The 24015-nt window shown below is 42.5% G+C and overlaps 1 protein-coding gene across 1 annotated transcript in view; it reads left to right on the top strand.

Moving 5' to 3' along the window:
* ABI3BP (ABI family member 3 binding protein) overlaps nt 1-24015 on the top strand; it is a 302067-nt gene that overhangs the window by 90363 nt on the left and 187689 nt on the right. Inside the window, exons 5-6 of the mRNA XM_065423543.1 lie at nt 8966-9147; nt 22552-22619. Coding sequence (XP_065279615.1) covers nt 8966-9147; nt 22552-22619 — 250 coding nt within the window. The remainder of the gene's footprint in view (nt 1-8965; nt 9148-22551; nt 22620-24015) is intronic.

Below are 24015 nucleotides of genomic sequence, written 5' to 3'. Positions count from 1 at the left end.
CCTTCTAAATGGAAAAGCACCAGGTTAAAGATGGATTCCAGTTCATAGATTCATAGATTCTAGGACTGGAAGGGACCTCGAGAGGTCATCGAGTCCAGTCCCCTGCCCGCATGGCAGGACCAAATACTGTCTAGACCATCCCTGATAGACATTTATCTAACCTACTCTTAAATATCTCCAGAGATGGAGATTCCACCATGTGACATGATCACATGTCACTGTAATACTTCATTACCCGCTTGCCAGCACAAGTATACAGGAAGACTTACCAATAAACAGAGCCATCTACAGTCAATTGTCCTAGTTGATGGGAGCCATCAAGATTCCAAACCACCATTAATGGCCCACACTTTGCATAATTACAATAGGCCCTCAGAGTTATATTTCATCTTTCTAGTTTCAGATACATGAGTGGTACATTTTCACAAATAGGATGACCACACTCAGTAGATTATAAGCTTTGTAATGATACCTTACAAGAGACCTTTTGCATGAAGCATATTCCAGTTACATTATAGTCACGCTCATTAGCATATTTTCATAAAATCATATAGAGTGCAACGGCACAAAATGAATACATGTTTGTAAACTCTGTATCCATATCGACAGGAGCTTTCTCTGTGCCAGTTCTTAGTATTGCTTTCATATTACTGTATATTCCTCCAACCCTTTTCACAATTTACCAGATTAAGGGTAAATCTTAACCCTCCATCAGGGTGCTGAATGCCTCCTGCAAGGCTGTCAGTGCCCTCAATGCCCAGAGAAGCGATAGAAGATACTCAACATCATTTAGGTGGCACTCAGCTCTTTGCAGGGTCAAGCTCTAAGGCTGTGATCTACCTGAAGTGATTGAAAAATTTTGGTCACCGCCTTAAAACTGTGGGGATGTATGTAGACAATAGTATTAATTTAATGTCTTAAATGCAAAAAAACTGCTAACGCGGTTTTATGGTTACACAAAGTCAGGAAGTGCTAATGTTAAGGTTCCACCAGCAGTGTTAGCTCAGCCACATGTCACATCCCCTATTTTTATGGTACACAAGAGGGCACTCTGTGGAGTAGAAGGGGAGGTGAAAGGTGTCTTCCTCTCCCTTCCTTTTGTGCTCCCTATTCAAGTGCTAAGCACAACTAGTCTTTGTACACAGGACAGTGCAAGGCCCAGCTCCTGACTAGTGCCCCTGGGGACACAAGCCATCGTCAAGATTTCAGGGTGTGGATGGGCTGTGGTGGAGCTGTCTGTTCAAGGAGGGGGAGCACGTTGTGTGAGCAATACATTTACTCTCCCTGGAGGTCCGTGAAAGAGTCTCTACTGTGGTGCAATGCTTCCTGAACATCCCCAGGCATGTCAGATCAGCTCCACACCATGCCCAACACAGACCTGTCCCCAACAGACACAGTTGGATCTTTGATCAGAAAAATAGGAATAGAAAGTATTATATGCACTAAGGCTGAATAAAACACTCTGAGAAATTTGCATTTCCTACATTTTTGTTTGTGCTATTAACTATCTTAAAATTGCATCTGCAAGAGATTGTTTTCCTCTCATTTAATTTCCTCATGTAGAGATTTAAAGAAGGGTAGAGGTGGGCGGGGGAGGGGGGGAGGAATGAAAAAAGATCCAGAGTATTTTGTTGCCTCATGGAGCATAATGGTTCTGACAGCATTACCAGCAGGGCTTATAAAACTCCTTAAATCCAAATAGCTAGCTGAACACATCCAGCTGTGAATATCTAACTGTGTTTTTAAGTGCACAGCTAACAACTTAATTTTCTAATTTTCTACTGAAGATACTCAGTCCATTGTTGTATTTTCATACTCAGCAGAGTTCCTCAATAGAGACTATTAACACACTGAGTTTGAAGTTTCAATGTTCAGCTACTTTTATGTTGTTGCTTTGGGGGGAAATATGTTGAGCATTTGTTTAAGCAGAGGGAAATGTGCTTGTTGCAGTACTCATACTATAAACAATTGAAGTAATTTTGCTAAAAATTTTAGCCAAAAAGGTGAATGTTTTAGAATATTATGGCCATGTGCAAATAGGGAGTTACACTGGGAACTGCTTTGATAATTTTTGTCTTTTATATATAGACCATGTGGCTCTAACTCTGTCAGAGAAAACTGACTACTGTAACAGATCAACTATATGGGGGAAACAGTGAACAGACTATATGCATACCCTTGTCAGATAAAAGTAGAGTAAAATAATTTCTCTAATCTCTTTGTTATATAAATTGTAGGTATTGCATGTAATAACAGCTAGTTTAAGAGAAATCAGGCATAAATGTGATATAATTCAGTGGTGTGTTTTCAAAATGTGACTAAGTTTCTTTGAACAGAAATTTAATGGCACTGAAATGACCTCCATTTGTTTAATATTACACTAATTTATGGCCCAGACCTGAAGAAGAGGTCAGTGTAAGTTCAAAAGCTTGTTTCTCTCACCAACAGAAGTTGGTGCAATAAATTACCTGACCCATCTTGTCTCTCTAATTGGGCTCATGGCAGTGAACTCATTGACTATTGGTGCATTGGAAAGACATTGCCTTTCTGGCTGAATCGAAATGGTTTGTATACATGTCTCAGAAAGTAGGACCTACTCCAGCTTCCCAAAAGAGTTGCAAAGCTTGTATGGGCAGAGGCAAAAGTGGGTCTCTAGATAAAAGGAACATATTTCAGACCACTTGGATGTATAGCATGCGCTCTTTTGAAATGCTCGCTACTCACAGTCATTTTATGTATTAGGTATATAAAGACTGGGACTAAGCTAAGTATTACATAATAGAGGCCTCAGTCTCCAGTGCTTTGCATCTTGTGGAGTCGTTCACATTCTGTGTTCATTGAGTAATAAAGAAATGTAAAATGCCTTTTAATCACAATGGAAATGTTTTACACTCTCTTTTCACAGGTGTAAATGACTCCACAGTTTGCAAGGCAGAGGACAATCAGGCCCAAGAGATTTTCTTTGAATGAAGAAGTGGTTTTTGCCCTCTTTTTTTTCCTTTCTTTTTCTCTTTTACTATTACCTTCAATGGGTGTTGTGTGCATTTTTCCCAGAGCTGATATCACCCTGCTGATAGGAATTTCAAGAATGATCACTTCCTGGATTTTTAATCACCTATGTATAGGAAGCCCACTTTGAGTAACTTCAGTTATTAAATCAAGATTGGATGTTTTTTCCAAAGATACGTTCTAGTTCAAAAGGAATTATTTTGGGGGAGTTCTATGGCTTGTGTTATACTGGAGGTCGGATTAGATGATCACAGTGATCCTTTTTGGCCTTGACGACTATGTACCTTGCTAAGATGCTGCTGCTTGCTCTTAGGCTGTGTTTCTTTACCCTGCTCATTTTCCTGGTGAGCTCTGTGCATCATCAAGCTGTCAACTGACTGCGACAATACTTCTCTTCTGCTTACGGGGTGGAGAGAATATGTATTTTGGACTGTTGCGGTGGCTGGGCTTTTTAGGTGCCTGGTTTAGTTGTTCTCTGATGGAATGGAATATCTGTGTAGGTGGAGGGTGAAATGCCTCTACCTTGCCCCTGCCTTCCCAGGGATCTGTTGAAGTACCCTATTTAGGTGCAACCCGTGACCTGGGAAAATACTGTCTATGAGAGAGTCATTATTATGGGGCATCAGAAGTGCCATAATGGACTCAGGTGGAATACAAAATGAGTGAACCCTGAGATGTTTTAAGCACTGTTGCAACAGAAATGGATTTTCTGGACACAAAATACAGTATTTAATGATAAAATGCAACCTCCAAAAATGAAAAACTTATCCCAGAGTTGTGAGTCTAGCAACTGTGGGCAGGCAAATATAGACAGATTTTTAAACAGTAACAAACCTGCTCTGAAATAAATTCCCACCTAGTATGTCTCTTTCTGAAAGCCCTGATTAAGGGGATGGGGGATGTCTTCTTGCTGATTACAGATAAAACTAGACTTTGCAACAGTGGTTGAAGTCTTATGTTCATATCTTATAGGTTCAGACAGAGAAGAGTCAGGAATTTGTGACAGCTACAGTAATGTTTTGCTTGAATTATCCATTGCTGATTGCTTTGTATTGGAGACAGCAGTTTGTGTTCTCTTACATACACCCACCCCCAAGGGCTGATGTGAGGCTTTACCCTGAGAAATACAGTGGTGTGCCGGTAGTTAAGTTTGCTGCATATACTTAGCTGTTAAATACTGACAACTTCCAACTTTTTTCCTTTTTTCAAAATGATTTACTGATCTGCCTTCTCTCCACCCCAATTCATCTCAGAGGCTTTTATTTTGAAGGGAGGAGGGTATTTCAATAGGGATGTATTTAAAATACAAACCCAAAATTCTTACTATTGGGGGTGAGGGGAAGTATGTGTGTGGGGGGGAGGGGGAATGGCATCAGGGCCGGCTCCAGGCACCAGCTTAACAAGCAGGTGCTTGGGGCGGCCAAGGGAGAGGGGCGGCACCTGCGGCAATTCGGGGGCAGCAGGTCCCTCACTCCCTCTAGGAGCGAAGGACCTGCCGCTGAACTGCCGCCGCCGATCGCGGCTTTTTTTTTTTTTTCCCAATTGCCGCCGCCAATTGTGATTGCGATCGCGGCTTTTTTCTTTCTTTCTTTTTTTTTTTTTTGCTTGGGGTGGCAGAAATGCTGGAGCCGGCCCTGAATGGCATGCTGCAAAAGAGTCAGTATTATATTTCTCTATGTATGTATTACCTACTCTTTGGCCCATTGTTCCTCCTTAAGGGGTAGGAATAACTTGTGGGGTGTTGGGGCTGTATATAGGGAGCAATGGTTCATCTGTGTGGCTGCACAGGTGTATGTGCACGTGTGTGTGTGCGCGCACTCCACACACACTTTCCTGTGGACACCCCCCATTTCACCCCCTCATCCTATCAATTCCTCTGGACCCAGTGCTTAATTTGTGCCAGGGCTTACCAGGGCTAAGCCCCAGCACCTCTAGGCTTGGCAGTTTATAGCTCTGGCACCTCTGGGCTTGCTGTATCAGTTATGAATGTAAAAAAAAATGGTTTGAGCCCTGGCACCTAATTGCTTGAGCCCCAGCACTTCTTTCGTTACAAATTAAGCATGTGGTTCTGCAGTGTGGTCTCCCCATATCTTTCCAAACAGACAAAATCTGGGTTGTCAACTTCGGTTGGAAATTCCAGTGCAAAACCTGTAGGTTTTCTCTATGCATGTGTGTATATCAGTGGCACAAGGAAATTCTTACAAGTCTAATTTTATTGCACACGTGCCTTTTAATTGTGGCTGCTGATTGCCTGATTTTAGCTAAAACAAAAAAAATTGTTGAGGGAGGGGTAAAAAAATGAAGGAAAGAAATGAAAATGACAATTAAATCTTTGATACTGGGGCTGCCATCTCTATCCTGTCGGTGTTAAGGGATAATTTAAGCAGCAAGGGTTCCTGGGTGAAGGGCACAGGACCAACAGAGATGGAGAAAAGTGAGAAATTCTTTCCTCCATTCTAAGAAAGTTTCTGCTGCTGCAAGGGAGCAGTGATTGTGCCTGGTAGTTCCTTTGAAGCCACCCTATTAATCTGTCTGCTACTCTCTCTCCAATTCGGATGGCTGATTTCATGAACAGCATATGTGAAAAGGAAGCCCCCAGGCCACAAGAACAGCAGATGGCAGTGGTGGCCTTCTTTGTCAACCGATTTCTTAAGTTAAACACTAGGGACTGGTGAGGGACAGTTATTCCAACCCCCTCTGGCAGTGACTCCCCTCCCTTTACTTTTAAACACATTGGACCAAAATGCATGTGGGGCAGTCAAGTCAGTGAACCAATTAGTAATCTCCTCCCCTCTGGTGAGTTAACATGCTGTGTGTTCTGTCTGTACCGTTAAAGGAAGAAAGAATGGTCCAATGGTTGGAATGCTACCATACGACTGGGTTCAATTCCCTGTTCTTCTACTGACTTCCAGTGTGACCTTGGGCAAGTCACTTAGTCTCTCTATGGCCCATCTGCAAAATGAGGATAGTAGCATTTCCCTACTTCACAGAGGTGTTGCGAGGATAGGGTGACCAGATGTCCCGATTTTTTTAGGGACAGTCCTGATATTTGGGGCTTTTTCTTATATAGGCTCCTATTTCCCCCCCCCCCCCGATTTTTCACACTTGCTATCTGGTCACCCTATGCGAGGATAAATATGTTAAAGATTGTGAGGTGTTCAGATACTGTGGTGATGGGGATCATATGAGTACCATAGATAGCTACTAGTGTTTTAAATTTTCTGAAGATGAAAATAGCATTGGATCCATAAACTATTGTGGGAGTAAAAGACAGCAAATGAGTTGCAGGGAATAGAAAATAAATATCACTAGGTCTTCCTAAAATTTGAAAATACATAAACAATTATACTTTATCCTTACTGTTTTTCATTCAGGGATTTCAAAATGCTGTGCAAATATAAATTAAATGTCTCAACAGCCCAATATGAAGTGTTATAGCTAAGGCTACGATTTTAATATGATGGTCACAGAAAGCATGGATTTAAATTAAGTCTGTGAAATCTTGAAAGTGGTTTGGAGACCGAGCCCATCCAGCACTCACCCCACAGCTGCATGTCTCGTCCCGTGAGGCTGGGCCCACCTCCTCACTGCAGGCACTGGGACCTAGCACCAATCGGGTTAGGCACGTCCATCCCTCTTCAGGGTGGACGTGAATAACACTGTATCCAGATGAGAGTGCAAGAGGAATTTAGGAGAATTTAAGAATTTGAATTTGATGAGGATCTGGGATTTCCCCTCTTGTCTAACAAAAAGTGTCAAGGTATCTAATAACCACAAGCAGTCATGATCTTGTTTGTACAACAAATAGGAATACATTTTAGTTGCTAAACTTGTCAGTGAAGTGTATCTAACTCTCACCCCTATCATGAATCCTGCTCACAATTTGCCATCCTGTAGTCCAGTGCTTCTCAAAGTCGGGCTGCCGCTTGTTCAGGAAAAGCCCCTGGCGGTCCGGGCCAGTTTGTTTACCTGCCGCGTCCACAGGTTCGGCCGATCGCGGCTCCCACTGGCCGCGGTTCGCCGCTCCAGGCCAACGGGGGCTGCGGGAAGCGGCGCGGGCCAAGGGATGTGCTGACCGCCCTTCCCGCAGGCCCCATTGGCCTGGAGTGGCGAACCGCGGCCAGTGGGAGCCGTGATCGGCCGAACCTGCGGATGCGGCAGGTAAACAAACCAGCCCAGGCCGCCAGGGGCTTTACCTGAACAAGCGGTGGACCGGCTTTGAGAAGCACTGCTGTAGACAGGAAACTAGCTGGCAGTTTGCAAAGGTTTGCAATATGACATGCCATCAGGAGACCTAAATTCCCAAGCCCATTTAAATCTGTTGAAAAAATATTAAGTGTGCAGGTTAAACGCACAGAAGAAGTCAACCCAGCTCCTTAAAGTTGTGAAAGGAAACTTCACAAAGCTGTGAACTGCAACTTGCCTTTGGGTGTATTTTAGTAATGAAGTAGAACGTTCACTGGGTTCAGCAGCCATCTTTTACAACAATCCTAGCTCCAACCACTCTGCTGTAAAATTGGCACGGGTGGGTTCATGCCTTGGCTATGTTATGTTAGGCCTGTGAAATAAAGTTAACCAGGATATAATTACTTTAGACCTTTGCAGTAGATTAAAGAGTAATTTGTATTGTTTTCCTAAGGCTCCTTTCTTCCTGTGATCTCCCTCCCACCTTTCTTCATGCACAATTTATGGATCAAACCTCCTTAATTAAATAAAAAATCAGATCTGTCTTTTTTTTTCTTTTTTTTTACTTTTAGTGATTTCTGAGTGATTCTTTGTCATGTAGGGAAAATATTTTTAATATGTCCTTAAGTTCCTTTTGAAGTCATTTTTCAAGTGAAGAAAAATACCACTGGACAGAATGTATGCCTTTCCTGTTGATGAAAATGTTAGACAGATGAGGAAATTAAACTTATTTATTTATGGTATGTCTAACAAGTTTCAGCAGTACTTCAGTTAAAATGCTGCCAAATATCTTTGCATTCCCCCACCAAACTTGGCAGTAATGTAGTGTGTATATTAAATATGAGAAGCTATGGCAGGCCATGTGAGTTTTGTTCCACATTTTTATATTATGGTGACTCATACTCATTAACATCACAGTCACCATTTTTCAGGATGATGGACTGGGTGGGGGGGAATCTGGCAAATCCTACTGGAATATATTTTTAATTTCAAAGTTCCTCCTACCTTCCTCCCTGCATACTAAATTTTAGACTGCAGAAGGTAATGCCTCAGTTTCCCCATTTGTAAAGTGTGTGCAATAATATTGAACTTTACATTAAAGCTCTCTGAGATCCTTGGAAGAAAGATATGTAAGCCTAAAATATTATTTATTTACTATACTTTATCTTTCTTAAAAATATAGGGCCAGATTCTCTGCTGCACTCAGGATCTTCTTGTGGGGGGAGAGGGATTGCGAGGAGTTGCTTGTGCCTCCCTGATTCCAGGGGCCAGTAGCGCACTGGCCCTCGTTCTGGCATACTTTAGAGAGCACCACAGGGGCTGTATAAAGTAAGCCTGCTGGCTATGGCAACAAAGGGGCTTGTCCAAAAGGGGAGAATAGTTACGCACATTAACACTCTAGCTACACTCACTCCTACTCCCAATGCACCCCCTCTGCTGCGAGTTGCAGGGTGGGGAGGGTGTTTACATAGAAAGTGGCTTAGCTGGCTCTACCCCAGCTTGGGAGATACAGTGGCTTTCCCAGCATCTTTGTGCTGCTTTGGTGACTCAAAGGGGCTAGAAAAACAAGAGAACTGGCCTTTTGTATAGAAAATCTTTCCGGATTTTCAAGAAATTTCATACCACTTTCTCTAGAAACCCACAAGGAAAACCTTCTCTGATCCCAAATTATATAGATATATGAAAGAGTGGAAAACATTATTTTAAGAAAATATTCATTTGAATTGGTTTCCTCTTTGTGAAGAATAGTTCTTTCATTTCTGTTGAACAGATTTTATACAGTTCGCTACAGGGAAAAGGATAAAAACAAGAATTGGGGTTTTCAGCTTTGTCCAACTACGGAGACAGTGGTGGAGAATCTGAAGCCCAACACGCCTTATGAATTTGGAGTGAAAGACAACACAGAAGATGGGATTTGGAGCAAGATTTTCAATCATAAAACCACCCTATTTAGTAAGTACTTAGCAGTATTTCCTTGAACTTACAAATATCTAATTTGTCAGCAAACTTTCTTTTATTCTTTTTAAGTAATCTATTATAGACCAGTTCATTGGCATGTTGGGTAGTCGGTCATGTGAATAAATTCCAGCTCTGTCTATAGCATATTTTATAGGAATCTGTAAAACTTGAAATACTGCTTAAAAAGCTGTTACCTACCTAATTGAAACATTTTCCATTCAAATTACAAACAACATAAAAACATGTTGCAAGTCACCATAATTGAAACAGTGATGGGACTGGAGCAATTTTAAGTATTGCCCATGTACAGCTGCACTGTTGGCTGGAGTCAGCCTTGCTCCGTATGCCATTAATGGGAATTTCACTATTTATTTCAGCTGGAGCAGGAGCAGTCTCCTAGTCTGAGTATTTTCGTACTTCTTTATACTTCTTGATTTCAAATTGGTAGTAAGTTGGGCAGGGACTGTGTTTTTGTTCTGTGTTTGTACAGTACCCAGTACAATGGGGTCCTGGTCTGTGACTGGGGCTGTTAGGCACTATTGCAGTACAAATAGTAGTAGTAATAATAAAGTTGAATTCTGACTCTCAAGTAGTTCTCCCTTCACTGAAACATCCTTTCAGTGCTCTGGTGAAAACTTTCTCTTGATTTGGCCAAATCAGAGTCTTTGCAAAGTGCACTTATGTATGTGCACTCATGCACTTTCTCTGTATCTCTCAAATGTATCTTTAGTCAGATTTTCATAGAGACAGCAAATTTTCTGATGAAAAAACACCAAGTCAAGAAATTCCCTAACAGCTCTACCACTGAAGCAGCTCTGTATCACTCTGATCTGGGAGTATTCCCCCAGGGTTAAATCTGCCCCTTTTGAGTCTCTTGTGACTCTGAAACAGTGTAAAAGGACTGTGGAGCATTCTGTGGAATCTGGCCTACTGCTTTCTCTGTAAGATCCCTGCCAAATTCAGTGCATAGGATGGATAGCACTCAGTAAATGGGGGAAGTAGTTCAATATTTCTTTTGATCTCCTTCATTTGATGGGTTGCAATATGACTTACTGCACACCATTCAAACCCTGAACACAAAGGGTTTTGTTTTTTTTATTTCTTCATGGCTTTTCAATGGCTGTCACCACTGTAATGTTTATGACTCACAAACATTAACTAATTTATATTTGCAATACCACTATAAAGTAGGGAGTTGGTGTTATGCCTGTTTTATAGTGAACAACTGTCAAATAGTAACGACTCTCTGTTGACGTGGGCAGGATTTGAGCCACCAACCTAGGACTCTTATCCCAAATCTTATTTCACTGGAATATGCAAGTTCCCAACAAAAAGCACATCTAAGGGAAGTTTTCAAATAGATTTTCTCTTTATTTGAATAAATCCCAGTTGATGAATAATTGCACAGCTGATTATATGAACATTTGTTGCACAATAGCTTTCATTTTATACTGGAAAAGAAAGCAAGTCAAATTCTGCAAAAAAAAAAATATTTTTTTGCAAACATTTGTTTAAATAAACCACAGATTTGCTCTGCAGGCATTCACAGCCCCTTTTAATTCACTTTCCACAAACATTTATATAAGTGAATTTCTGATTGACATACTGTTTGGGTAAAGAGAGAGTGTCGTGAACACTCGTAGAAATATGTACTCAGTATTTCTATTTCAACTGGAAACAGGAAGAATAGAAAGCTTATTTATGTAAGATTTTTCAGTCCAATTTTTGGATGAGATTCAGAAAAACATTGGGCTTCAATTTCAAACTGTGGCCAAGTTAAAGCTTGGCATGGCTCAGGACAAGGAGGGGGAACTGCGGGGTGGCTTTCCACCCCCTAAAAGGCCCCCAGATTCTGGATGGGGACCGTACTGACTCAGCATAATTTAAAACAGCTCCAGAAACTCTTCTAACTTACAGCAGCCTATCACAATCCTTATGGGTCACTGCAGCAGCCTATAGTAGTCCCATCTCTACAGCACTGTCTGTGAGGGGGAGCACGGGAAGGCCTTTCTTCTGTCTCTGCATCACTCTGGGGAACCCCCTATGTCAAGGGTATTCCCAGGTGCCTGCTTCTACTGAATTTCTAAGGATCCCCAAACACTTTGGGATCTTTATTAATGAAAGAAAGGAGCTATGGGACAAATACTGAGAGATGCGTGAGCACCTTGATGCCAGTAGAAGTTCAGCATGATCAGTATCTGTCCCCAGTATCTCTAAAGACTCCACATTATAACGTCTGGAGTGCTGATATTTGCCCACCAATAGTATTTATTTAATTTGCTGTACTGTACATAGCACATATCTGAATGATGTTTGGGCAGCTTCCTTTTATAGCCACTGACCATTCCCTGTATGCAGGGAGAGACGGACGTTTGCACTTGGTTTCAGAGACCGATTTGGGGCTGATTTGGGGGATTTTTTTATCAAAAGTTGTATTTGATTTGAGTTTTAGGGAAAGAAATCCTAACGTATACTCCATGGACTCCACTGTAGCAGCTAATCGTTGGGGAGTTGTCATTGCTGTTGCTCTCTGCAGTCTAGAACCCCATAATAGCAAGAAACCCAAGTCATTTAGGAGCCTGTTCAGTGATGTGCTGAATTAACTACTATCAAAACAAAACTCTGGGGACTAGATAACCCTTTGGGGGCACAGAAAAGTTAACTAGCCAAATTCAGTTTTCAATTCATAGTTGATGGTGGAAAAGGAATTGCAAGTGACCAATATTTTTTTAAGTAAAGTTTATTAAAAACGATGACCATAGGTTATTTTTGTCAATACATTTGAAATCATGACTCAAATTACCATCAAGCAGTTTAAATAGTTAATGATCCAAATGTAAGTTGAGTGAACATTTAATACATGTGAGATGATGTTTTTGGAAGAAGAAAGTTCTAATAAAAATACATTACTTTGGAGATTATTAATAGCATAGTATATTAGAAAAGACCTAGTAAAATGCAGTCCAAGGAAGAAAATGGGAACAAAAGAAGAAAGTAAACCACATAAAAATACCACTCTTTCTGTTCACATACGGTGAGGTTTCCTGTACACTTAAACAAAACAAACAAAGACCTAAATGTTTCATTTGACTATCAAAAACGGTAGGAGTTATTGTGGATCTAGTTTCCTACAGAAAATATCTGGAATTTGAAATCCCATGTTGCTTGGGGGTGGAGGGACAAAAAACAAATACTGTGCATATAGTGTCCAACAGAAGTACAGTCTCAGCAGAAACATTTGGACCATGAGACTGGTCATGAAATTATTAATGAAAATGGGGCATGTGTCACCTGGGAACACAATCTCAATAAAGATAAAAATTGCATGTACATTTTTTTAATTCCTGGAGATGACACATTTTATGAGGCACTGACCAAACATTTTGGTTCTTTATCAGGTCTTTTGTGACTAGATATCTCAGTGACCCCCTGTACTAGAATGTACATTATTTTTATATGTATTACAGTAACCCCTTGAGACTCCAGTTGAGATTGGGTCACCATTGTTCTAGATGCTATACAAACACAGAATGTCCCTGTCACAAATGCCTTGCATTCTAAATAGAAAAACCTGAGTAAAAGTTGTAGGGGAAACAGAGGCATAGAAGTAGGAAGTGGTGGAGCTGAGACTAGAAACCAGGTCTTCTGACTCCTGGTCAAGTGCCCTATACGCTAGACCATGCAGCCTGCAAATTTGAAGAGCTTGATATCAGTGGGAGTTGAGTGCTCAGCACTATTTAGGAGGCCCACAGCATCTTGGAGGATCAGCCCCTGGCGGGTGGGGGGAACCTCTAGTCGGTGGATTGGTCAGTTTGTGCAGAAATTTCAAGTGCTAGTTTCAAATCAGTTTAGTAATTAGCATAAGTGTACTTGAGTAGTGTCCCTATGGGTGCTCCACTTCAGGTGCCTTTGATCAGAGATTTTCAGTAGCCGTGCCTGTTTGTCCCACACATGCACTCTACACATTCTTGTGCCCCATAGGATGCATAGAGTGGTGCGGGCAAAATGCTCTCAGTTCCTTCTCAACTGCTTTCAGCCTGAGAGAGCGCATCAAGTGTGCTTGCTTCACTTAGACATAGTTGAATGTAGGTTTTTTCCTTAGTTTTTCTTAGTTGTAGTATTTAATTTGGGGGATTGTTGTTAGTTTCCCCCCCTTTTTCTTTTCCTGCTTAAGGGGTTATTCTGGACCTTGACTCTTTTTGGGTATGCCAGTATCCCCAGGCTTTAAGCACTTTTTTCAAGCTATCCCAGTCAGTGATGAACACTGTCGGTGCCTCCATTGCTTGGGAGACACCCGTATACCAGCCAACGGTAAGATCTGCTCTTCCTTCAAGAGCAGATCTCATAAAAACAGGGAAATAAAATGTAAATTGTTAATGATGGAGCTCTGAGAGCTCCCCTGTACATCGGCTTGTGAGCACACTTAGTGCCTGTCTGCCTCAGGATCCTGGTCACCAAGAGCCTCAAGAGATACAGCTGCAGGTACCCTGGGTCTCAGTCACTGAAAAACCTTGAGGGATACAGTGGTACTGAGAGCCCCGTACAGTAAGACTGTGTGTGCCACAAGAGGAGCAAGATTGTTAGATCTCCTACTAAAATGTTTGGTCACCGATTGAAACAAAGTTTCAGTGGGAAGACTGTTGAAGCTCTGAGTGATTACCGGTGAGATTGTCCAATACCGTAAGATTGTCCAAGGCTCTCTCTAAAAATCACTCTTCCACTAAGCTGGATTTGGTATTTAAGACTTCATCAGCATCGGGTGGTCATGTCCATTCTAGAAAACATTCCATGTCAAAGAATTCTGCACCATCAGACTCTTCAGTGGCTTCATTAGCTATAGCCGTATCCCACACCACTACATTGGTACCGACTGAGTCAGAGTACGGACATTTGAAGAGTTCGGTGTCTGCAACACTACTGCATTCTAGACAGATCCCTATTTTGTTTCCCACATCAGTCTCTATAGGATTTTTCTCTGCTCCCACTCACGTACCATGAGTACTGCAGGAGTTCAGATATTCAAGGGATCTTTTTGTGTCAGATGAGCTGGAGTCTCCATTACTTATCAGTACCATACAATTATCCATACTGAAATCTTCTGGGTCACTGACTCCACAATTTTCATCTAGACTTCCTGCTTCACTGACATAGACCATCCAGGGTGAACAGTTATAACCTCCTTGGGAATATGTTGAGGTTGATTCTTCTGACGCACAAAGTTCAGTTTAGGGATCTCCCGTTACTCTGAGATATTACTCTTGTACTGAGATATTGATTGTCGGGAACAGATGATCTCAACCCCCATTTAGTTGGTATGACCAATGGTGAATGCCTCCTCCTGTGTCCTATGGGCCCCCACAGTGGCCTTATTGGGATCCCTGGGCCCTATATCACCAACAATCCTTAAGGGTACTGAATCCCTCTTGGAGGGAGCACAGACAGATCGATTCTCCTGATCCTTCACTACCACCTCAGCAACATGAGCCATTAGAGGAGACCTTTGAGGAACAGGAGGCAAGAGCTGACAACGAGGTAACACCTCTCACAAACATCTCTTCATCATCACCAGATGAGGCTGTACAGCCTCCACCACCTTCAGTGGCAGATGATTTTAGACAATTTCAGGAGCTGATGAAGCATGTCGCTGATGCACTTCAGATTCGTCTAGAGGAGGTCTGGGATTTTCATCATAAGCTCCTGGACATTTTATATACAGTAACTCCTCACTTAACGTTGTAGTTATGTTCCTGAAAAATGCAACTTTAAGTGAAACGATGTTAAACGAATCCAATTTTCCCATAAGATTTAATGTAAATGCAGGGGGTTAGGTTCCAAGGAAATTTTTTTGGGGCAGACAAAAGGCTTTATATACTGTACAGTACTGTACTGTACTGTGGTGGAGAGGTGCCCCTGGCTTACCCCTGGGGCTCAGGGCTGGGGGTGCAGGGTCTGGGGGGGAGTTAGGGTGCGGGAGGGCGCTCAGGGCTGGGGCAGGCAGGAGGTGCAGAGCACTTACCTGGGGCAGCCCCTGTTTGGTGCAGGGGGTGTGCAAGTGGCTCTGCACAGTGCGGCACCGCCCCCACGGCCGCAATTCTGGGAACCGCAATTTTGGGAGCTGCCTTCCCCCCCTCCCCCCAGCAGGCAGGGCCACCCGGAACGCAGGGGCTTTAGGGGCTGCAGGGCCCTGCGCTAAGGGGGCCTGCAGCTCTAAAGCCCCTTTCAGAATGCGGCCCTGTGAGCATGGGCCAGAGGACTCAGGAAGAGCAGGGGCAGCCGTGCAGCCAGCGGCCGGAGAGAAGCGGCGCTTTCCCCTTCAAAGCCGCTTCTCTCCGGCCGCTGGCTGTGCGGCTGCCCCTGCTCCTCCTGAGTCCTCTGGCCCATGCTCACAGGGCTGCATTCCGAAAGGGGCTTTAGAGCTGCAGACCCCCTTAGCCCAGGGCCCTGCAGCCCCTAAAGCCCCTGCGTTCCGGGTGGCCCTGCCTGCCGGGGGGGGGGGCAGCTTCCCTGCTCGCTCCCTTCCTCCCTCCCTCCCTCACTCCCAGAAAGTCTTAAGCACCATCAAACAGCTGTTTGGCGGCGGGGGAAGTGCTGGGAGGAAGGTAGGGGGAGGAGGCGGAGAAGAGGAACTTGTGCAATGCTCCCTTGTAAAGTCAGCCAAACGACATTATAAGGGACCGTTGCACAACTTCAAATGAGTATGTTCCCTAATGGAGCAGCAACGTAACTTCGAAACAACGTTAAGCAGGAGGACGTTAAGTGAGGAGTTACTGTACTTTACCTTCTGCTTGTGTGGCCTTTACTATGAATGAGGTTTTACTAGAGGCTTCTAAGAGCATCTGACAGCCTGCAGCTATGGCATCCCTACTTGTAAGCATGCCAACAAAAATATTATGCTCCAGCCAAGGAGTTTTTATTTTCACACCTGTCACAGAAGTCCTTGGTGACAGAAGCAGTTAATGAGCATTGTAGACAATACCATAGGAAGTCTTTCCCTTACAACAAGGACAAGAAGCAGCTGATCTCTTTGGTCACAAGAGTTACTCTTCAGCAATATTGCAATTCAGAATTGCTAACCACCAAGTGCTGATGTCATAGTATATCTGTATGAATTACAATAAACTCAACAGGTTTACTGATGAATTACCAGAAGAGCATCGTGAGCAATTAAGGCCATCATAAATGAAGGTCAGCTCTTAGCAAAAACATCATTGCAGGCCTGGAATACAGCCAATACTGCAACCTGGTCCATTTCCACTGTGATCATGATGCAACAAGCATCTTGGCTCCAATTGTCTGGCTTCCCTAGGGAAGTACAGAGTACTGCCAGGGACATTCCTTTTGTTAGTCTCACGCTGTTCTCTGAGTCTACTGGCTAGTTGTGTCACACCTTGAAAGATTTGAGGGCCACACTTAGATCCCTTGGCATTTATATACCTGCAAATAAAAGAAAATTTAGTAGGTCTCAGACACCTCAGAGATCTTCATTTCTCTAATTTCCTTGAACCCTCTGAACCAACCTCCCAGGAGTCGTAGGCACTAGAAGAAGAAGCTATCAACTGCAATAGTTACCTCATCCCAGCCATCCATTTCTTCCAAACGCTAGTTTTGATGGTTTGATCACCTACTCTACAGGAATGGACAGTGGCACTATCCTGATCTCCTCCCCCCACTTTCGATACTGTCTTTCCCATTTCCAACGTGCATGGGAGAGAATAACATCTGACAAATGGGGTTTTGAAGGTCATAACATCCATATCATCCCTTCCCTACTTCCTATCCCCTTTTTTGAGGACCCATCTTGTGATCAGTTGCTGAGACAGGAAGTCACCTCTCATCTATGCTGAGGGGCCATATAACCAGTTCTAGTCCAGCACAGGGGAAAGGATTTCTATTCCAAATACTTTGTGGTCCTCAATAAGAATTGGGGATGGAAACCAATATTAGATCTCAGGTGTCTAAACAACTACGTGAAATCACAGAAATTCAGGATGGTGACAGTTGCATGTATAATTCCTTCCTTAGATACTGAAAATTTGTTTGCAACTCTCAACCTTTAGGGCATGTATTTTCATGTCTCAGTTCACCTTTCTGACAACAGGTTTCTTCGTTTTACATTCAGCCATGATCACAGTACCATGTGCTCCCATTCAACTTCTCCTCTGCCCAAAGGGTATTTTTAAAGGTTATAGTGGTCGTAGCTGCCCACTTGCATTGACTGGGGATTATTGTCTTCCCTTACCTCAATGTTTGGTTACTCAGGACCAACCTTACCAAGATGTTTTATTGTCAACAACAAGGTCTCTGTTTGACAGTTTAGACCTTTGACTCCATCTTTAAAAGTCCACTTTGACCTCAGGACAACAGATAGATTTCATAGGAGCTTTTCTTAATGCCGCAATAGCCAGGGCTTACCTATGGACAGATTTGCGAACCTAAAAAAACAGGTTTCAATAGTTCAGGTAAGTCCTCAAATCTTGGCGAGAAATTGTCTCCAACTATTAGGACGTACGTCATCTTGTACCTTTGTAACCCAATGTGCCAGGTTACATCTTGAGTGCTTCTAGGGATGGCTCAGGACACTTTATATACTGAACACACAGTCTAGACAAGCAGTTGTCTGTTCTCTGTCAGGTTCTGGATTATTGGTGGAAGGACCCCTCCAAAGTCTGTGAGGGAGTCCCTTTCATTCAACCTCCTCCTACGATTGTTATAACATCAGATGCATCCCTCTTTGTAGGGGGAACACATCTAGGGTCACACACCATCTAAGGCAAATGTCTTCCCAAGAGCATCTTCTTCACATCAACCTTCTAGAATTGAGAGCAGTCAGGAATGCTTGCACTCATTTCCTTCCACTGATCAGAGCCAAATCTGTCACGGTCATGACCTTGACAATACACAATCTACATTAATTGTCAAGGCAGAGCGCACTCTCCCTTGCTTGTGCCGAAACATTAAAACTCTGAAATTGGAGCAGAGCCAACCAAATAGTCATCTCATCTTCTTACCTCCTGGGTAAACAGAACACCACAGACAATGATGTCAGTGGGCACTTCTCCCAGAATTACGAATGGGAATTGGCCTCACAAGTCTTAAACAGCATATTTCTAACCTAGGGTGCGGGGGGATGTTCCAGAAATGGATCTCTTTGCCATGCTATCAACAAAAAGGTGAAAAATATTGTTTAAGAGGGGAATTCTAGCCTCAATTACTAGGAGAGGCCTTCCTTATTTCATGGGTCAAGATTCATAGATTCATAGATTCATAGATTCTAGGACTGGAAGGGACCTCGAGAGGTCATAGAGTCCAGTCACCTGCCTGCATGGCAGGACCAAATACTGTCTAGACCATCCCTGATAGACATTTATCTAACCTACTCTTAAATATCTCCAGAGATGGAGATTCCACAACCTCCCTAGGCAATTTATTCCAGTGTTTAACCACCCTGACAGTTAGGAACTTTTTCCTAATGTCCAACCTAGATCTCCCTTGCTGCAGTTTAAGCCCATTGCTTCGTGTTCTATCCTCAGAGGCTAAGGTGAACAAGTTTTTTCCCTCCTCCTTATGACACCCTTTTAGATACCTGAAAACTGCTATCATGTCCCCTCTCAGTCTTCTCTTTTCCAAACTAAACAAACCCAATTCTTTCAGCCTTCCTTCATAGGTCATGTTCTCAAGACCTTTAATCATTCTTGTTGCTCTTCTCTGGACCCTTTCCAATTTCTCTACATCTTTCTTGAAATGCGGTGCCCAGAACTGGACACAATACTCCAGCTGAGGCCTAACCAGAGCAGAGTAGAGCGGAAGAATGACTTCTCGTGTCTTGCTCACAACACACCTGTTAATACATCCCAGAATCATGTTTGCTTTTTTTGCAACAGCATCACACTGTTGACTCATATTTAGCTTGTGGTCCACTATAACCCCTAGATCCCTTTCTGCCGTACTCCTTCCTAGACAGTCTCTTCCCATTCTGTATGTGTGAAACTGATTTTTTCTTCCTAAGTGGAGCACTTTGCATTTGTCTTTGTTAAACTTCATCCTGTTTAACTCAGACCATTTCTCCAATTTGTCCAGATCATTTTGAATTATGACCCTGTCCTCCAAAGCAGTTGCAATCCCTCCCAGTTTGGTATCATCCGCAAACTTAATAAGCGTACTTTCTATGCCAATATCTAAGTCGTTAATGAAGATATTGAACAGAGCCGGTCCCAAAACAGACCCCTGCGGAACCCCACTCGTTATGCCTTTCCAGCAGGATTGGGAACCATTAATAACAACTCTCTGAGTACGGTTATCCAGCCAGTTATGCACCCACCTTATAGTAGCCCCATCTAAATTGTATTTGCCTAGTTTGTCGATAAGAATATCATGCGAGACCGTATCAAATGCCTTACTAAAGTCTAGGTATACCACATCCACAGCTTCTCCCTTATCCACAAGATTTGTTATCCTATCAAAGAAAGCTATCAGATTGGTTTGACATGATTTGTTCTTTACAAATCCATGCTGGCTGTTCCCTATCACCTTACCACCTTCCAAGTGTTTGCAGATGATTTCCTTAATTACTTGCTCCATTATCTTCCCTGGCACAGAAGTTAAACTAACTGGTCTGTAGTTTCCTGGGTTGTTTTTATTTCCCTTTTTATAGATGGGCACTATATTTGCCATTTTCCAGTCTTCTGGAATCTCTCCCATCTCCCATGATTTTCCAAAGATAATAGCTAGAGGCTCAGATACCTCCTCTATTAGCTCCTTGAGTATTCTAGGATGCATTTCATCAGGCCCTGGTGACTTGCAGGAATCTAACTTTTCTAAGTGATTTTTAACTTGTTCTTTTTTTATTTTATCTGCTAAACCTACCCCCTTCCCATTAGCATTCACTATGTTAGGCATTCCTTCAGACTTCTCGGTGAAGACCGAAACAAAGAAGTCAAGGGCCTTTTTTATGCATACCCACCAACATCGTTGTTCTTGAAGGTACTGAACAAGATCAAGCAGGACAAGGTCATTTTATTTGCACTGGCTTGGTTGAAACAGATTTGGTATCCTAACCAGATTCAGCTCACTTTCTGTCCACCACTGATACTTCTGATGAGTTGCTACCTGTTGCCCCCGATGCCGGTCAGACACTTCATCTCAAACTGGAACTTCTGTGATTCCAGGTGGTTCTTAGATGGTTTTCGGGAATAGAGATTTCCTGTTCAACAAGTATTGTTCTATAGCAGGAAAGCATCTACACAAAGTACTTATCTTCAGAAAGGGAAGAGATTTCACCATTGGTGTACCTGTCAACAAGTTTCTCCTGTTCTCTCTCCTCTTTCCACTGTCCTGGACTACCTGATGGAATTTAAAAGATCAGGTCTTGTTATGAATTCCTTCAAGTTTCCTTTGGCTGCTACAGCAGCCTTTCACTCATCTATGGAAGGTTTTTCAATTTTTGCTCACCCCAAAATGTCAAGGTTCCTCAAAGGACAGATGAATCTTTTCCCATAGATTAGGGAACCTGCCCCTATATGGTTCTTGAACTTCATCCTTAATTGCCTTCATCTACATGTTTGTTGCTTCACATATCCATGAAAATAGCTTTCTTGATAGGCATCACTTTTTCCCAAAGGGTAGGAAAACTGGGGATTTTAATGGCAGATCACCTCCTTTATGATGTTTTTCAAGGAAAAAGTCTTGTTATGACCACATCCTAAATTTCAACCTTAAGTGTCTTCTGAATTTCATATTAATCAAACCAGTCATCTTCCATTTTTTTCCCCCTGAAACCACATCAGACTAGGCAGGAAGCGGTCTTCGATGCCTTCAGTGTCAGAAGGGCATTAATCTTCTATTTGGACACAACCAAACGAATCAGCAAGTCTCCCCAACTGTTTGTTTCAATTGCAGACAGATCCAAAGGATCCACAATCTCTCCCAAAAGATTCTTGGGGTGGATCTCTAGTATTGGGGTGTATTATCTAGTGTTATGAGTCTGTCAACATTCAACCTCCCTGTACACTGTTAGACCATTCTGCAAGATGTCAGTCTACTTCTATGACATTATTCAAGGATGTCCAAGTCTCTGAAATTTGCAGAGCTCTCCTTCCCCTCTGCTACTGAGCATAGGTGCTAATTCCATGGGTGCTCAGAGGCTCAAAAACCCATAGAGAAAAAATAGGGGGTGCTTAGCACCCATGGGGCTGGCCGGGGCTGCTACTCTGGCAGCCCTGGGGCTGTCCGCCAATCAGCTATTCAGCAGCTGGCCCTGCACCCCCATTCACTGTTAAGCAGGGCTGCCCCACCACTCGCTCCTCTCTGCCACCTCCCCCCTCACTGCCCTTAAGGCAGGAGGGGGCAGAAAGGAATGAGCAGCAGGTGGGAGGCGCTCAGGGAAGGGAGTGTCAGGGATGGGGGCGGATCTGGGTGGGCTCTGGGGGGTGGAATCAGTGTGGGGCACCCACAGCAAAACCAAAAGTCAGCGCCTATGCTTCTGAGTTTCCTTTGCAGGACTTTGTGGTAGAGAAGGCCCTGAGGGAAGCTTGCTCATACAGCTCTATATATCCACAGTATGGGGCATGAAGATGCATAGAGTGCATGTGCGGGCTGACTGGGCACTACTACTGTGTTAGACTGTTCAACTCAGCATCTCTCTGAGGATCAGGCCTAATTTATATTGCTTTGCATGTTTGAAGTTGTTTTCTATTGTTCGTCTCTTTGGGGTCCAATACTGATCACACACATTATCCCATGTAACTTTATTCTCAGTGTAGGCTCACTAGCATCAAAGGGACTATACATGTAAGTGAAGGTTTGGGCCGCAGTTACTGTTTGGAGGAATGGGGACTTGGAGCCTAAGGGCCAAATTTTTAAAGGAATATACGTGACTACTGAGATTATTAAAAGCATCTCTGTGCCTAACACTCACTGATTTCAGTGAGATTTAATCATCTAGATGCTTTTGAAAATCCCAGTAGGTGCCTAAATACCATTTAAATCTGGCCCTGAGATCCTAAGGAAAAGGGATTGTTTCTCTCTGTATTTACAGTAGCAGAATAGTGTCAGCCAGCAACCAATAAATAATATTTAAAATACTTAATGATAGCAAATTCCAACAGCTCACCCTGCCCTTTTCCCTCCTTCCACTCTTCCTGTACATACACCCAGTCAGGTATAATTACAAGAACACCTTGTTTTCCTCATTAACAATATGGGAAGAAGAGGTGTTCAAGATGAATTTTAAAACCCAGTTGCGGAAAGAGTGAAATAAGCTATGACAGGTTGACAGAAGGCACAATTCTCGCTACCTTCATAGCCATTGAAAAATAATCTGGAAAAAACGTAATTATTATTTTGCTTTATCTTGAAGAACGTGAATAATAGTTCTGTGTGTTTATTTCTTTCCTGTTAAAGCAGATAAAAACAAAGAAAATGGACAGCTCCAGAATACCTACAAGGTCATACCTAATATCCAAACACAGGTATGCAAAAAGAACATAATATTCTCAATGTAGCCTTGTAATGTCAGATTTTTCTTCTCCCTTAGGTGCTGTAAATGGGATGAGGAGAATGTGGCAGCAGGATTGTAATATTGGAAAATCATTAAAGCCTCTTAATCAAAACTTGATATCTAAAATTCAAACACTGTATTTAAATATATGTTTTTATGTGTGCATTGACTGCTGAGGCGTACAGCCCCCTGATTTAAAAGGGACAGAACTGAAAGTTTCAGTATGTGTATCTAGACTTTGGAATTTGCTTCCCCCTCGGTCCAACAGTGCTTGAGTTTGCTGACCTGCAAGGCCTACCTACATTTTCTTGTGCTTTTCATGCGGTGGTGGCGGTGTAATTGAGGCATATGGGGAAGGATTTGTTTTGTGATGGGTTGTGCAGGGCCTTCTTTTAGGTATCCTTTGGTATGATATTGAGCCTATCTGTCCATCTGTGTGTTCTATAAATATTGTAAGGGGCTTAGAGTTTTATAGCCTGATATTCCAAGCATATATTCAAATAAGTTGTCCCATATAATTCAATATGACTTCTCACGTGGGAAGTTGCTTGTGTGTAATGGTTACAGGATCAGAGTGGCTGGGAAGGACTCATAGCTTTCTCATTTAGATAATTAGGAAATCCTAATATCTTTACAGATGGCTAGATAGGGGAGTTAAAATTGTTCTGCTAGTGTGTTTGCAGAATTTTCATGTGAATCAAAATCAGTATTTAGTATTTTTCCATACATCTTTTATTTGGCCTTTGTGAAAGCAGCCAGCAAATGTGGATGTCACATGTTCATAGATATGCATATAAACAGATTTTTTTTTAAAAAATGACATGTCTGGGACACAAATGTAAAGGAGGCACAAAACAGAAAGAGGGAAACTTGTAGTTAAATTTGCTTTAGTACCTTTAAAACAGTGTCAAGTAAGCATTGCATCTCAAGACTGTTGAACAATACCCTGTCTTCTATGACATTCTGTGGTATCCCCTATTTTACAAATACAGTAACTCCTCACTTAACGTTGTAGTTATGTTCCTGAAAAATGTGACTTTAAGTGAAATGATGTTAAGCGAATCCAATTTCCCCATAAGAATTAATGTAAATGAGGGGGTTAGGTCCCAGGGAAAAAATTTTGACCAGACAAAAGAGTATAGTGTGTGTGTGTGTGTGTGTGTGTGTGTGTATATATATATATATATACTCTTTTGTCTGGTGAAAATTTTTTATATATATATAATATACACACACACACAGTATAAGTTTTAAACAAACAATTTAATACTGATACATAGTGATGATGATTGTGAAGCTTGGTTGAGGTGGAGGAGTCAGAGCGTGGGATATTTCCCTTACTGCTAAATGATGAACAGCAATTGGCT

The sequence above is a fragment of the Emys orbicularis genome, chromosome 1, assembly GCF_028017835.1.
Source record: "Emys orbicularis isolate rEmyOrb1 chromosome 1, rEmyOrb1.hap1, whole genome shotgun sequence".
NCBI classification, from domain to species: Eukaryota; Metazoa; Chordata; order Testudines; family Emydidae; genus Emys; species Emys orbicularis.
This window is presented reverse-complemented; position numbering and strand designations above follow the sequence as displayed.